At 35.4% G+C, this 12501-nt stretch overlaps 3 protein-coding genes across 4 annotated transcripts in view; 2 read left to right on the forward strand and 1 right to left on the reverse strand.

Moving 5' to 3' along the window:
- Positions 1-1129: 1129 nt before the first annotated feature.
- LOC133860349 (TMV resistance protein N-like) lies at positions 1130-1735 on the forward strand. Its single transcript, XM_062295974.1, has one exon. The coding sequence runs from the start codon at positions 1130-1132 to the stop codon at positions 1688-1690; it is 561 nt and encodes a 186-aa protein (XP_062151958.1). The 3' UTR covers positions 1691-1735.
- Positions 1736-3571: 1836 nt separating this feature from the next.
- Positions 3572-5366, forward strand: LOC133859664 (uncharacterized). The gene is made up of 3 exons (XM_062295151.1): positions 3572-3658; positions 3737-3801; positions 5031-5366. The coding sequence occupies exons 1-3, from the start codon at positions 3575-3577 to the stop codon at positions 5353-5355; spliced, it is 474 nt and encodes a 157-aa protein (XP_062151135.1). The 5' UTR covers positions 3572-3574; the 3' UTR covers positions 5356-5366.
- A 2552-nt stretch (positions 5367-7918) lies between these two features.
- LOC133861622 (3beta-hydroxysteroid-dehydrogenase/decarboxylase) overlaps positions 7919-12501 on the reverse strand; it is a 29759-nt gene continuing 25176 nt past the window's right edge. The window contains exons 9-12 of one of the 2 annotated variants that reach the window (XM_062297411.1): positions 10994-11168; positions 10658-10814; positions 8823-8889; positions 7919-8464 (exon numbers count right to left, since the gene is read on the reverse strand). In XM_062297411.1, the coding sequence (XP_062153395.1) occupies positions 8316-8464; positions 8823-8889; positions 10658-10814; positions 10994-11168 (548 nt within the window). In that variant the 3' untranslated portion in view covers positions 7919-8315. Of the gene's footprint in view, positions 8465-8822; positions 8890-10322; positions 10520-10657; positions 10815-10993; positions 11169-12501 lie in introns of those variants that run through there. The other variant, XM_062297412.1, reaches the window with a different exon arrangement.

A 12501-nucleotide genomic window follows, 5' to 3' on the forward strand; every position in this document is an offset into this window, starting at 1 on the left:
GAAAATAATTGGAAATCTGATCGGAATGTTCTAAGAGCATAGCAATGGAGAGGAAGACCGCGAGAGATAGTGGGGTCCGCATTTTATTACACCGGTCAAGGTGAAGGGAGAGTGGGCCCCACATTTTATTATTACTATATTGTCCTTCATGTGTATTTGAGTGGTTTCTTGAGGAGCATAATAAGTAGTATTGCTTAAGTAAATTGCACGTGATGGGGGTTCCGTCAGGTTTTAACATCGAATCTTGAGGGAATACCCTCATGTGAGGGTTTTTGATAATTTAAAACTCCGGCTCAAGAGAAATGATAGTTCAATATCCTTCCATCAAAATGCATGATAGTTCAGTACACTTTTGTAAAGTTCTCCCAAAGATAAATTTATACAAAGGTATGAATATAACTATTTAAATTTTATTTTAATACTTGAAAAGGTTTACATATTCTTCTCAAATTATCACATAATTGATAATATTCTTCTAAACTTTTAATTGTGACAAATTTTCTCTAAATTATCAAAAATTATCAATGTCTCTAAACAAGAGAAGAAGACAAAAATATCCTAAAATTGTTTTAATAGGACAAACATACATTTTTAAATTCAAAAAAAAAAAAAAAAAAAAAAAAAAACCTTTGAACTTTTTTCTTTAAAAAAGTAAAATTTTAAATTTTTTATTATTTTTTTAAAAATTTATTAAGAATATTTTTGTCTGGACAATTTTTGTTAGTTTGAATGGACATTATTCTAATTGAAAGTTTGGAGAGAACATGTCACTTGAATGATATTTTGAAGGGTATATAAAATTTTTTCTTCAATATTTTTTTAACGTGTGAAATAAAATATATATATAACGAAAATAGGGTTTAAGTTTAGGATCGCTACTTTACTACCACGTAAAATCATTATGTACCTTTAAAGCTCAAGCTTATAAAATTAAAGAAGTTTTAATCTTTTAATTTCTCCAAAAAAAAAAAAAAAATCTTTGAAGGAAGAAGCTGTGGGTAAGATGTGGATGTGTTATTTCTACACACTTTATATATATACTCATATTTGGTATGGGACGATACATACAAAACGAATTCCAAATGCATGTATGTTACACATGCGAGTATTCATACATAGTGTTAAAAAAATGCGTATAAATATTATCTGTGGTGTAATTTCGGAACTTGGAAGGTGGAGAGCAGTGATAATGCCAGCAGAGCTGCAACTTCAATTGTGTCATCCACTCTGCTCCACATCTATGGCGTTCACAAGGGTATACTCGTCATCCTTGTCCTTCTTGTCCGCCGTCACAAGGTGCAGGCACGACGTGTTCTTGAGCTTCAGAGGCGAAGACACCCGCCACAACATTACGCAGCAGCTACACAGGGCCTTGGAGGCGGCAGGCATTCCAACCTTCAAAGACGACGTCAAACTCCACAAAGGGGGAGAGATCGCGTCCGAGCTGCTAAAAGCCTTCCAAATGTCGAGGATTGCCGTCATTGTCTTTTCAAGAAACTATGCGAATTCGGGGTGGTGCCTGGACGAGCTGGTGAAGATCGTAGAGTGCAAGAACCAAGCTGGGCAGCTGCTTCTGCCTCTCTTTTACGATGTTGATCCTGTTGACCCTGGGAGTTTTGCGGAAGCGTTTGCCACACATGAAGAGCGTTTCAGGGGAGGGAATTTGGCCGAAAGCAAGCTAGAGAAGTGAAGGGCAGCTTTGACAGAGGCTGCTACTCTGTCTCAAGGATGGGATTTGCAGAATGTTGCCAGCTGGTACTTCTTTATCAATTTCCATGCATATTTATATTTTCCTCTGTTTGCTGGGGCAAAGCTAGTGGTTAGATCTTTTATATTACAGAAGATTTGAAATACATACAACTAGATGATAATCTACAATCTAATCTGTTGAAGTGGGGGGTTGAAGGTGAAGTTAAATGCTTGTTTTGTAGAAGCTGTGATGTAGAGACCACTTGTTTACTATACCTACTGATTGGGATGAGAGATTCTAAGGAAAGGAATGAAGGAATGGCAGGGCTCTACAGTTTATAATATTTGGAGGTATAGGAATAATATGAAACATGGGAACCAAGAAAAAACCTTGCAAAAATATGTTGGCAGGTTAGGACTAGAATTGTGGGAAAGGGGAAATTCAAGAAAAATGAAGAAAATGTGGCCATTTGTAAAAATTGGGGCATCTTTCTAAATGTTCTGACTTAGAATGGAAGTTGGGGTATCTGATTGCTGTTGGATGCTTAGAGCTACTGTTATGTTGCTGCTGAATTGTTTTGTGTCTGCTTGTTTGCGGCTGGCATAGAAGTTGGGGGATTGGAGTACTTTTTGTATCGTAGCAGTTGAAGAGTGCTGTCAGTACTCTCTGCTCTGGTTGCAGGTTTTTAGTTGATGTGCTTTGCTGTTAGTTTCTGTTGTTTTTTATTTTGAATTGTAGTTGCTCTTATACTGAATAGTTTGTTGATTTAGAGTGTTTAATCTCAGACACTCTGGTTTTCTGGCTGTTTTGGGCTGGATGTTGGTTGTAGCAAGATGTGTTGATGGCAACTGGGGTTCTAGCATTTTTCTGCTAGAGCGTGTTGTATTCTTTGTTTTGTTAATAGAAATTCATTCATCCAACAAAAAAAAAAAAAATCTACAATCTAATCTACAATGTACAACTAACTAAATTCAAATATGAAATTCAAAAATTACAACTCTAACAATATGATCCTGTTATCTCGACATATGAAGCTCATCTGAAGATATATATCATTTACTGTTGAGCTGGCTGTGCTGAGTTGTGTTTGATCTGTGTCTTGCTCTGCCTCATCCAGGTGAGGCTGCTGCTTAACACACTCTCCATATTAATTGACAAATTTATGGATGCAGTTTTCTTATTAGAGTATATCCCCCGATGTGTTGTCTGTTGTAGCTCAATGATGTTTACAATGTTTTGGTTTTGGTCAAATTTGGCATGCATCAGTCAAAATTCATCGAGGAAATTGTGAAACATGTTATGGGCAGACATCAAGATGCACACATGAGTGCTTCGATCTTCCCGTCTAGAATGGATTCTGGTAAACAGTACCTCAATCTCTTGTTAACTGTCATATCAGATGATGTTCTCATAATAGGCATCTCTGGAATGGACAAAACATTGATTGCCAAAGCTGTTTATAATCAAAATTTTCTGAGATTTGAAAGGCAGCAGTTTCCTTTCCAATGTAAGCATAATTGCAGAAGAACCAGGTGGACTACTTGCTTTACAAAAACATTTCCTTTCTGATATCCTAAGGGAAGACAATTTGAACATAGACAACGTTGAAAGCGGAACCACAATGATAAAAAAGGAACTAGGCAGCAAAAGGATTCTTGCAGTTCTTGATGATGTGAATAAGTTGGACCAATTAAATGCACTTGCTAGAAAGCGCGATTGGTTTGGTTCGGGAAGTGGAATCATCGTAACAGCGAAAGACGCTCAATTGTTTAATATACTTGAAGTTGATGATGTCTATGGAGATGAGGGCATACGGGTGAGTGAGTCTGTTCTTTGTGGTTTATTGGCTGAAACAGCATGAGCATTTCTCATGAAATTTATGGTATGCAGGTCATAGAGAATCAGTTTAGGCAGAACCTTCAAACGATTGAAGATCTCATGCAATTAATCTGGAGGTCCCATGCCCAGGTATAGCTTTCTTGCACAAGGCTAGCTAGCTGTTCCAAAAACAAATAAAAAACCTCATCTAATTGCTTCCAAATGTAGGCTTATGAAACAGAAATGTTCCTCATTGCTGAGATAGAAAGAGAGCAAAGGAAGAGCACCACTAAGGTACGTACGGTTCTCTTTTTCAAAGTCAGGGCCGGTTTGTTTCAGCATAAAATATTTTTTTGTCGAAAAGCTAGTAACATTTTTTCAAAAAAAAAAAAAGATAAGGCTTTTTTTGCTGTTTGTTTGCAACTTTAAAAATGACTTGAAAAACATTTTCTAGCATTTGGCTCGTGTGGAAAATTGCCAAATATCCCATATATTTTCATGTAATTTGAGAAGTTGCGAGGAAGAGAGAAACAACGAAGAGGAAATTGTTAGAGAATATATTGATACCGTATATTACGGTACTCTCCATATAGATGTTAGAAAATATAACGATACCGTATATTACGGTACTCTTCATATATTGTAGGATTTGAATTAATCCTCATTAATTGTAATTGATTATAATCAAATTAGATTTGAATTCATTCAATTCTGATTTGATTGTATTCTCTCTATATCCCTATAAATAGGAATAATTTGTATTGTAAATCAATCAAGCAATAAGAGCATAATGTAGCCTTAGGGCTTTTTCCCCCTTTCCTAAGGCATCTTAGAGAGAGGATTGAGCCTTCCCTCCCGCTGCCACTCTGATGCAATACACGTGATTGGACAATAGTGCCACACGTGAGGGGGCGTGTTAAGTATCCCCCTTTCCTAAGGCATCTTTTGAGAGAGAGTAAAGCCCATGGACTTTTACAAATCAAATCAGAATTAAATGTATTCAAATCTGATTTGATTATAATCAATTACAATTAATGAGTATTAATTCAAATCCTACAGTATATGAAGAGTACCGTAATATACGGTATCGTTATATTCTCTAACATCTATATGGAGAGTACCGTAATATACGGTATCAATATATTTTCTAACAGAGATGAGGAGGAAGAGAGTGTGTGAGAGTAGGAAGGCTTTTGAGAGTAAGTTTGAAATTCAATGCGACTGCATTTGCATGGCCATCTTGCTTGCAATTTGGGTAGGCAATTGTGAAAGGGTCCTTGTAGGACCCGTTTGAACAAATCAAGACCTATTTAGGCAAGTATGTCCCATAACATAAAGAGTTCTCTCATAATTACCTATCCCGCGGGTGTGAGAGTGAGGCAAAAAATGGTTTATGCAAATGAGAAACGTAAACCATTTTACACCTCGTAAAGGTTATTTTCCTTGGTTATCTGAAAATATTTTCAGGTTGCAGAACGGGCCTCCCATTGCTAAGGGTTCTTACTTGACTTTGCCCTTTATGGGCACAAATTATTGCCGACTTACAACAAAGTGTGGATCAAACATTGGCTTCAACTGCACTCACGTCAACAACAAATGTCATAATGCACGGAATGGAAGGCCAAGGTTGTGGGGATGAGATTGTTGGTGATTTTGAGTGTGGAAAGGAGATGATAAGTGGGAATGTTTTTGTGGGCGAGGAAGGGGAAATGAGCATTCCTCTCCATATTGCATCCCAGGATTTGGTGAAGGGAGGAATAGAGATGAGACAGCAGAAATGTTCTGCATTGAGCGTCCGAGGAATGTTGGAGTATGGGTATGGACACCACCAACAAAGTGGGGAGTAGGATATGTTTCATTTAACTATGTATATACTTCTTGGTGTTTAAGGTTGTTTGTCTTCGTTCTTCTCGCTTTTAGGATTTTCTTCAAATAAATAAATAATAATCTTTTTGTTTAGATATCTCTCTTGTATATTTCTTATGTACTCAGGTTGTACTCGTTCGCTTTTTGTAAAATTTCAACTATTTATCAAAAAAAGTTGTCAGTGTTTTAGAAAAGTTTTGAGCACTTAGCCTCTCTACTTGTAGAGTATAATTTTAGTAACATACTGAATTTTATGGTATTAAAGGACAACTCTTTAATTCGAATTAATGATAAGATTAACAAGGTTGTTACAGCTTAAAGGGTTAAGTCTCTCTTGTATATTTTTTCATGTACGAGGGTTTAGCTCTTTTTTTCCTCAATAAGATCTGAATTATTCATTAAAAAAAAATTATAAGGTTAACAAGTTTAGATTTTTAAACATGATGTTGGGTGGCCGAACCACTCTTGGTTCAGCTGCCCCCAACACACACCAAAAGGTCACCTTCCAATTTTTTTCTTTTTTTTTTGCATTGTTATCATGATTTAGACTGTTCATTTCCAAAAAATTGTTATTGCACCTTCAAATTGGAATATCTCTTTATCCTATTTATCTTTAAATATTTCTGACTTCGAATTTTCTTGATTCCCATCTAGGTAAAAAGTTCCATAAATAGGTCTATTTTTATAGTCTCTTTGAAGTGGAATTCATCCTTAGTTTTTTTTTTTTCATTCATTCGAATCTCTTCTGTTTCGTTAATTTTGTTTGGATCGTCCTTTTCTTTAGTGAATTTATCTTATTTCTGTTTAGTCCCCTTCGTTTCGAAAGTTGTTTTTATTTCTACATGTTTCTTTCTCACTTTTTAGGTATTACATGGGATCTCAATCTGTAAGAAACCACCATAGTAGACTAGTAGTTAACGTTATTGAGTGTCTTTATAATCCACACACCTAACTAACTTTTTAGGGTATCACAACAACTACTATCTCCCTCATAACCAACCACTCACGAGTCACAATCAACTAGTGACATATAACGAAAATCATTTGTGGGGGACGAAAAACAGTCCCCCATGTATCAGCTCTCAACATATAAAAATGAAAAAAATATAAAATCAATCTATGTGGTTGGCCTAAATTATAAATCGATTTGTCGTATCAACGTGAATTCAGATGGCCCTAGGGTATGTAAAAAAAAAAAAAAAAAATAGTTTAGTCCCTAAAGTCAAATTCCATTAAAGCATTTGACAGATTCCGTTAGGTGCTACATTAGCACCAATAAAATGACATGTGTCACTCTTAATAAATAAATAAATATATATATATATATATATATATGACTTAAGAAAATATATATTTAAAAAAAAAAAAAAAAGGAAAAACTGGCAGCCACCTCTTTTGGGATTCCGCACGCCACCCCGGCAACCTCTAGTGGTGGCGCATGGCCATCCCAGAAGTGGGAGTGGCCTTCGATCATCCCTAGATCAAACTTGGGGTGGTCGCACACCACCCCCAGCCACCTCTAGAAGTGGCTTGTGACCCCAAAAAGAACCGGCAACCACCCCTTTCATTTTTTTCTTTTTTTCTTTTTCTTTTTTCAATTTGTTTAAAATAATTTTTTATTTGTATTTTTTTGTAATTTTTAAGAGTGGCGCGTGTCGTCCTTTTTTTTGCGCTGACGTGACACCTAACAGAATCCATTAAATGTTTTAACGGAATTTGACTCCATGGACTAAATTTTTTTTTTTTAGCATACCACATGAAACTTTGAATTCATTTTGATATGACATTGAGCAATTTGTAATTTATGCTAACTACAATGACTAATTTTACATTTTTTTTTCCTATAAAAACGAAAGAAGGATATAGATACTTACAAAAATTTCACTTTATTCAACCACATTAAACTGTCATAGGTCGAGTCCAATTAAACTAATGGCATAAATCAATCATACACATGCAGGTGCACAAAATGCAGTAGATCCCTACGTCTTACGGTTGTCTTTTTTCATTTTTTTTTTTTTTTTTGGGCCCCTTTTCACAATCTCAATGTGTGACAAGTTTGCAATGTCACCGCCAAATTTTCAAAAGTTGTAATATAGGTATTCTATTTTTCAACCTCCTTTAATTTTACTCTCACATTAAGATTTTTTTGTTAAATCTTAACGGAAGATGTCAAAATGACCAAATTCCACGCCCCCCCCCCCCCCCCCCCCCCCTTTTTTAAGGAAAAAATAAAAAATAAAAAAGGTGAATATTCTCCTTGGGACAGTTGGTTTGAGACGAATAGGGCACGAATACGGCCCTAGGTAGACGTGCTTGCAATTGGGTGGGTTCTTTGGGCTAAAGTTTGGGCACCAAATGGCTCATTAACTAGGTTGACAGAGCTATGGAATTCCCCATCAATCTACAATATCTATCGAGACGATGATAAATCTTCGGAGATATATTTTTTTTTTTCGCGATAGTGCTTTTGAAAATATTTCTTAAAGCTACTTAACGAAACATGACGTAAAACATGATTTAGGAGAACAGAAAACTAGAAGAAAAAGCAAAATCCAAATATTTCATCAAAGCATTATCTTTCGTCAAAATAAAAGTAAGATGGTAAGTTATACTGTAAGAAAACGCAATGTAGCTGAAACAAAATTATTACAAATCAATTGGGAAGAGAAGGGGGTGTGCAAGAAGAGCGCCAAAAAGGAGAGGAATCATCATCAGGTGCACAAGCATATCAAGCACCTCATATTTTCTAGAGAATTCTCAAAGCCTGACACAAATAGAACTCAATTCACACAGCATTGACATGCCAATGCCCTTTCTCAAATCATCAAAATATCAGGCAAATGGCTCTGTACTTCACTTTATCCCAAGGAAAGACATTTGTCCAAACAAGGAAACAGACAATCCTAGCACCACGTCTTAGCAAATAAAATTTGCGCTACTAGCTGTCAATCTTCTTGGAAGTAGCAAATTTTCCGACAATTTTGCATTTTAATTTGCGTCCAAGAGAGAGAGTTTCCAAAACCATAGCATCAATTTCCTGCTCTTTTTTCTCATATATAAAGAAGGCTACAAAGGCAGCAGGAAGACCTGCAAAAACAACAAAAGCAACCTAAGTGAAGCTCATATTCAAGTCTCAATGACTAAATAAAAAGCAACCTAAGTCGCCAAATGGAGTAAGAACCAACAATTACAAAACTTTATGACATTTGCTACATATTCTTTTATCCAACAATCTGACAGGTTTCCCTCAAGACCATCCAATCAGATTCATTTACAGCCTTTTTTTCAAGCTCTCCCAGAAATTTTGGACAAGGCCTTGTTTGACAAAGTTTAGGATAACTGTTTTTACCATTCAAACACTGAATTTTTTTTTTCTCCAATAGCCACTCACACATGCGCATGAGAGAGAGAGAGAGAGAGAGAGAGAGAGAGAGAGAGAGCAAACCTATAACAAAAAAGCCATGAAGTGAAATGGCTCCGAGGAAGCTAAGAAGCAGTAGTGAGAGAACAACCTAATATATTAGACAAGCAGAGAAAAGTATCAGCCAAATTGAATCAAGAACCCCCATCAGAATTGCTGAAATGAACAAAAAAATATAGGCATAAAACAAGTTGGAACCAAACTCGAATTTGCATTATTTACACAATAAACAAACGTTAACAAGGGGGCCTCAGAAGCAGTGTATTACACATCTCCTCTTTTTAGGTGGCTATGGTGTGCCTCATCATGAATGGTATGTACAAATAAAAGCATGGTGGTGATTTCCAATGCGTATTCATTAAAAGAACACATTTTCTTATAAGTAAAGCAAATTCATTAAAACATTAAAAGAATGCAGGAAGGAAAACAAAAGAAAGAAAGGATCTAAACATCAGAGTAAAGAGTAGTGACTTATCATCATCCAAGTCCACTTGGACGACAAAAACAAATGGATCCTGAAAGGGAGACTTTTACAAATACTCTGTAAACTGCCGCTCAGCAAATGTTTATTATCTGGCTTCACAGAAATTCTAGCTTACATGCTGGTATATAAAATCCGAGGAATGCCTGATTCAAAACATTATGACTGCTGTGAGGTTGAGACTTGCTACAAGCAGGAGTGTTACAAATTCCATCTGGAATAGGGTTTTTGTAGTTTGTGAGAATTCATTTTTCTGTATTTGATGTGCAGAGGAGTTTTACGATTTGACTGAAGTTTCTACTGCTAGTATCTTTTGTACTGTGATTTCACCTCTTGTACTTCTTTTGGTTGGATGAAATGACTAATTCATCAGCAAAAAAAAAACTTTGGCTAGCTCCATCAATCTTTGTGGTTCCAATTATCATCTTAAATTTCTACCAGATATGCATCAACTGTATATCAGCATATTATGCAGGAAAAAATGTCTTCAAACAGACATACTTATTATGTGAGACCAGTTTTCGTATTAGTTGGAGTCTATGAAAGATCAAATCTAGTATATTATAAGGAAAGATTTGGACGACAGCTCAGAAAATGTTATAAATTGGTAAGGGGCAGTTGATTTTCCCTAAATATTTCTGGACATTAGGAGCAATAGTTTCCTTTTTGAAATGACATTTTCCTAGGTTGCCAAAATTGTCCAAGTAGCAAGCAGACCTTGTTTTCTCTCTTTTTGGGATAGAATCACCTCCCCCCTCTCCCCCCCCAAAAAAAAAAAAAGAAAAAATGACAAAATACAACCAAAAACCATCTGACAAGGTACTTTATAAGAATAAAATCATACTTGCCACTTTTCCTGCATTAAACCAGTGCTTAGTTTTAGAGCATACAAAATTCTTCTGACAACGCTGTCTTTCTTTATTCTTTTTTCTAAATGGTACTCCTTGTCCTACGTTAGTTTACTTTTATATGCTAAATAACATAATTTGAAACACAACTTTAACTTATGGAAGTTTTTAGGAATAAGTATCATCCAAAACCTGTTGGATCCTCCGTCAATTTTACAGATCATAAGACAATGCATCAATGGAAATTGTGAAGTTACTGAACTTCAGCTTAAGTTTTCAAAATCGCTCTCACTGGATGACTGTGCTGGGCAGACTGTTTTTTCCTCCTTTTTTGGATTGTTTGGACAACGAAGAATTTAATTGTCGCTCTTTAAAAGGTCCTTTTGCACTCCCTGGGTATTAAGTTGAACCCTTCATTTTAATAATTGTCAAGAAAACAAAAAGAAGTAGAAACTAATTCGGTACCACCAAAAAAATGCATAACTTAAGAGCCATAAACAGCGCGGAAACATGCAGAGAATGGCAAATACCTTAAGGAACAGAATCCAGTCATTCCCCTTCGACAGATATTTTAAAACAGTAACAGCAGCATTCCAAGATAAGGCCACAGACGAAGCAACCCTTATCGACATTTCTTCTGACAAGTGAAAGCAAGATCCAGGTATTTTCTCAATTGTATATCCCATTCTGCAATGGCAGACACGTTTATAATTAGCACCAAACTTAGTATCATTATTTCAATGCTTCTGAAAGCCTCCCATCAATTCATAACATATTAATCAGGTCTATGGGCGAAACATGTTAACAGCAGTGTGCATGTTCATTAGCATATAGACATGTCAGAATAAGAGAATAGTCAGACATACATCTTTCCTGGTAAAATGCCATGGATAAACAAGAACATTGATGTCACCAAGAGAAGCTTTGAAAGGGCACTCAAGAGGGTAAATCCAGATGCTACAAAGTTGCAGTAAATTGCAACCAAAACTAACAAAGCAGTAAGAGTCTGCTTTTTATCCCTCCAGAGTAACGTGTCAGCAACTGCAAATGGAATAGAGGCAAATGGGTCACTTCATCAACACATAGATATAGATGTATATTACGACTTCAATCACAATGTGTCAGCTGCTTACAATGTCGTGGTAAAAGAAGAAAAAAAAAATTAAAAGTCCCATATGATAAATATCTTTATGTTCACCCTGGATGCTCAAACACATTGGATTAGAATATATAAACTTGACAAGAATATAAGCGCTCATTTCCAACATGTCTCGGTGAGTATGCTACATGTTGGTTTGTAAAACATAAAGCTAGTGAAATGATTTATAAATGTTTGAAAATGAGGTGTCCCTATTGTACCAGCTGTCCTTCCCTCTAGAATGATGTATTTTTCTTCTATAAATAGGAACATATGGTGAGGACTAAAAAATAACATGCCTCTGTTTTAAAAATCCCTATACTTTACATGGTATCAGAGCTTAGAAATTAACAAACAGCAGGAGCCTTTCTCCTTCGCTTTCTTTCCTTTTTCTTTCTTTTCTTCCTTCTCTTTTCCTTTTCCTCAACTAGTTCTACAACAGGACAATGATATTTTCTCTATATGATCACGGCTCTATTTTCCGATTTGATGCACTCCTTAGCTGCCTCTCAATTGAGTTATAAAATGAGTTAAAGAATAAATATTATGGTTTTGTTAAAAGTAAAACCCCAATGCCTTAGCAGTTTCTTTTAATTATTGTTTCCCCTATATCTTTTATTGCATTTTATAAAATCATTCAACCAAATCAATTGTCATAGATTTTTCCTAATCTAATTTTGTTAGTGCTTTTTGTTTCCCAAATCCCTGTGGTTCAACACTCGGACTCCAAAGAATTTACTACTTCGCGACAACCTGCACTTGGGATTGCACACTTAAGTTGTTACCTATAGGTCGGGGTTGGAGGCACATGGCGCCCTCATCCCCATCATTATGTTTTCGTTGGATGACGTCGTCGTTCCCATATATATATAAACTAAAAAATTTAAAGAAATTAAAAACTTAAAAAATTAAAAAATTTTAATTGGAAGCCACCCCTTTTTTAATAGTTTTCTAAAATTTCTTTTTTTTTAAAAAAAAAAAGTTTTTTTTTATTATTTTTTATTTTAGGTTTTAAGAGAATAAGGGTATTATATGAATATTTCGACAAAAGTGACATTTTTGGCACACTTTGGTAGTTTGATGGGTCACATTAGTGCACTTGAAATTCAGGGGGCTATTTTAAAATTGGTTACTAGTTTAGGGAGCTTTTTTATATTTTTCCCTAGTTTTTATTAATGATGCAAAACAAATTACCTTATAAGGTGTAACATAACTATCTTTTACCTATTTTACTTT

The sequence above is a fragment of the Alnus glutinosa genome, chromosome 2 (genome assembly GCF_958979055.1).
Source record: "Alnus glutinosa chromosome 2, dhAlnGlut1.1, whole genome shotgun sequence".
In the NCBI taxonomy this organism is placed as follows: domain Eukaryota; kingdom Viridiplantae; phylum Streptophyta; class Magnoliopsida; order Fagales; family Betulaceae; genus Alnus; species Alnus glutinosa.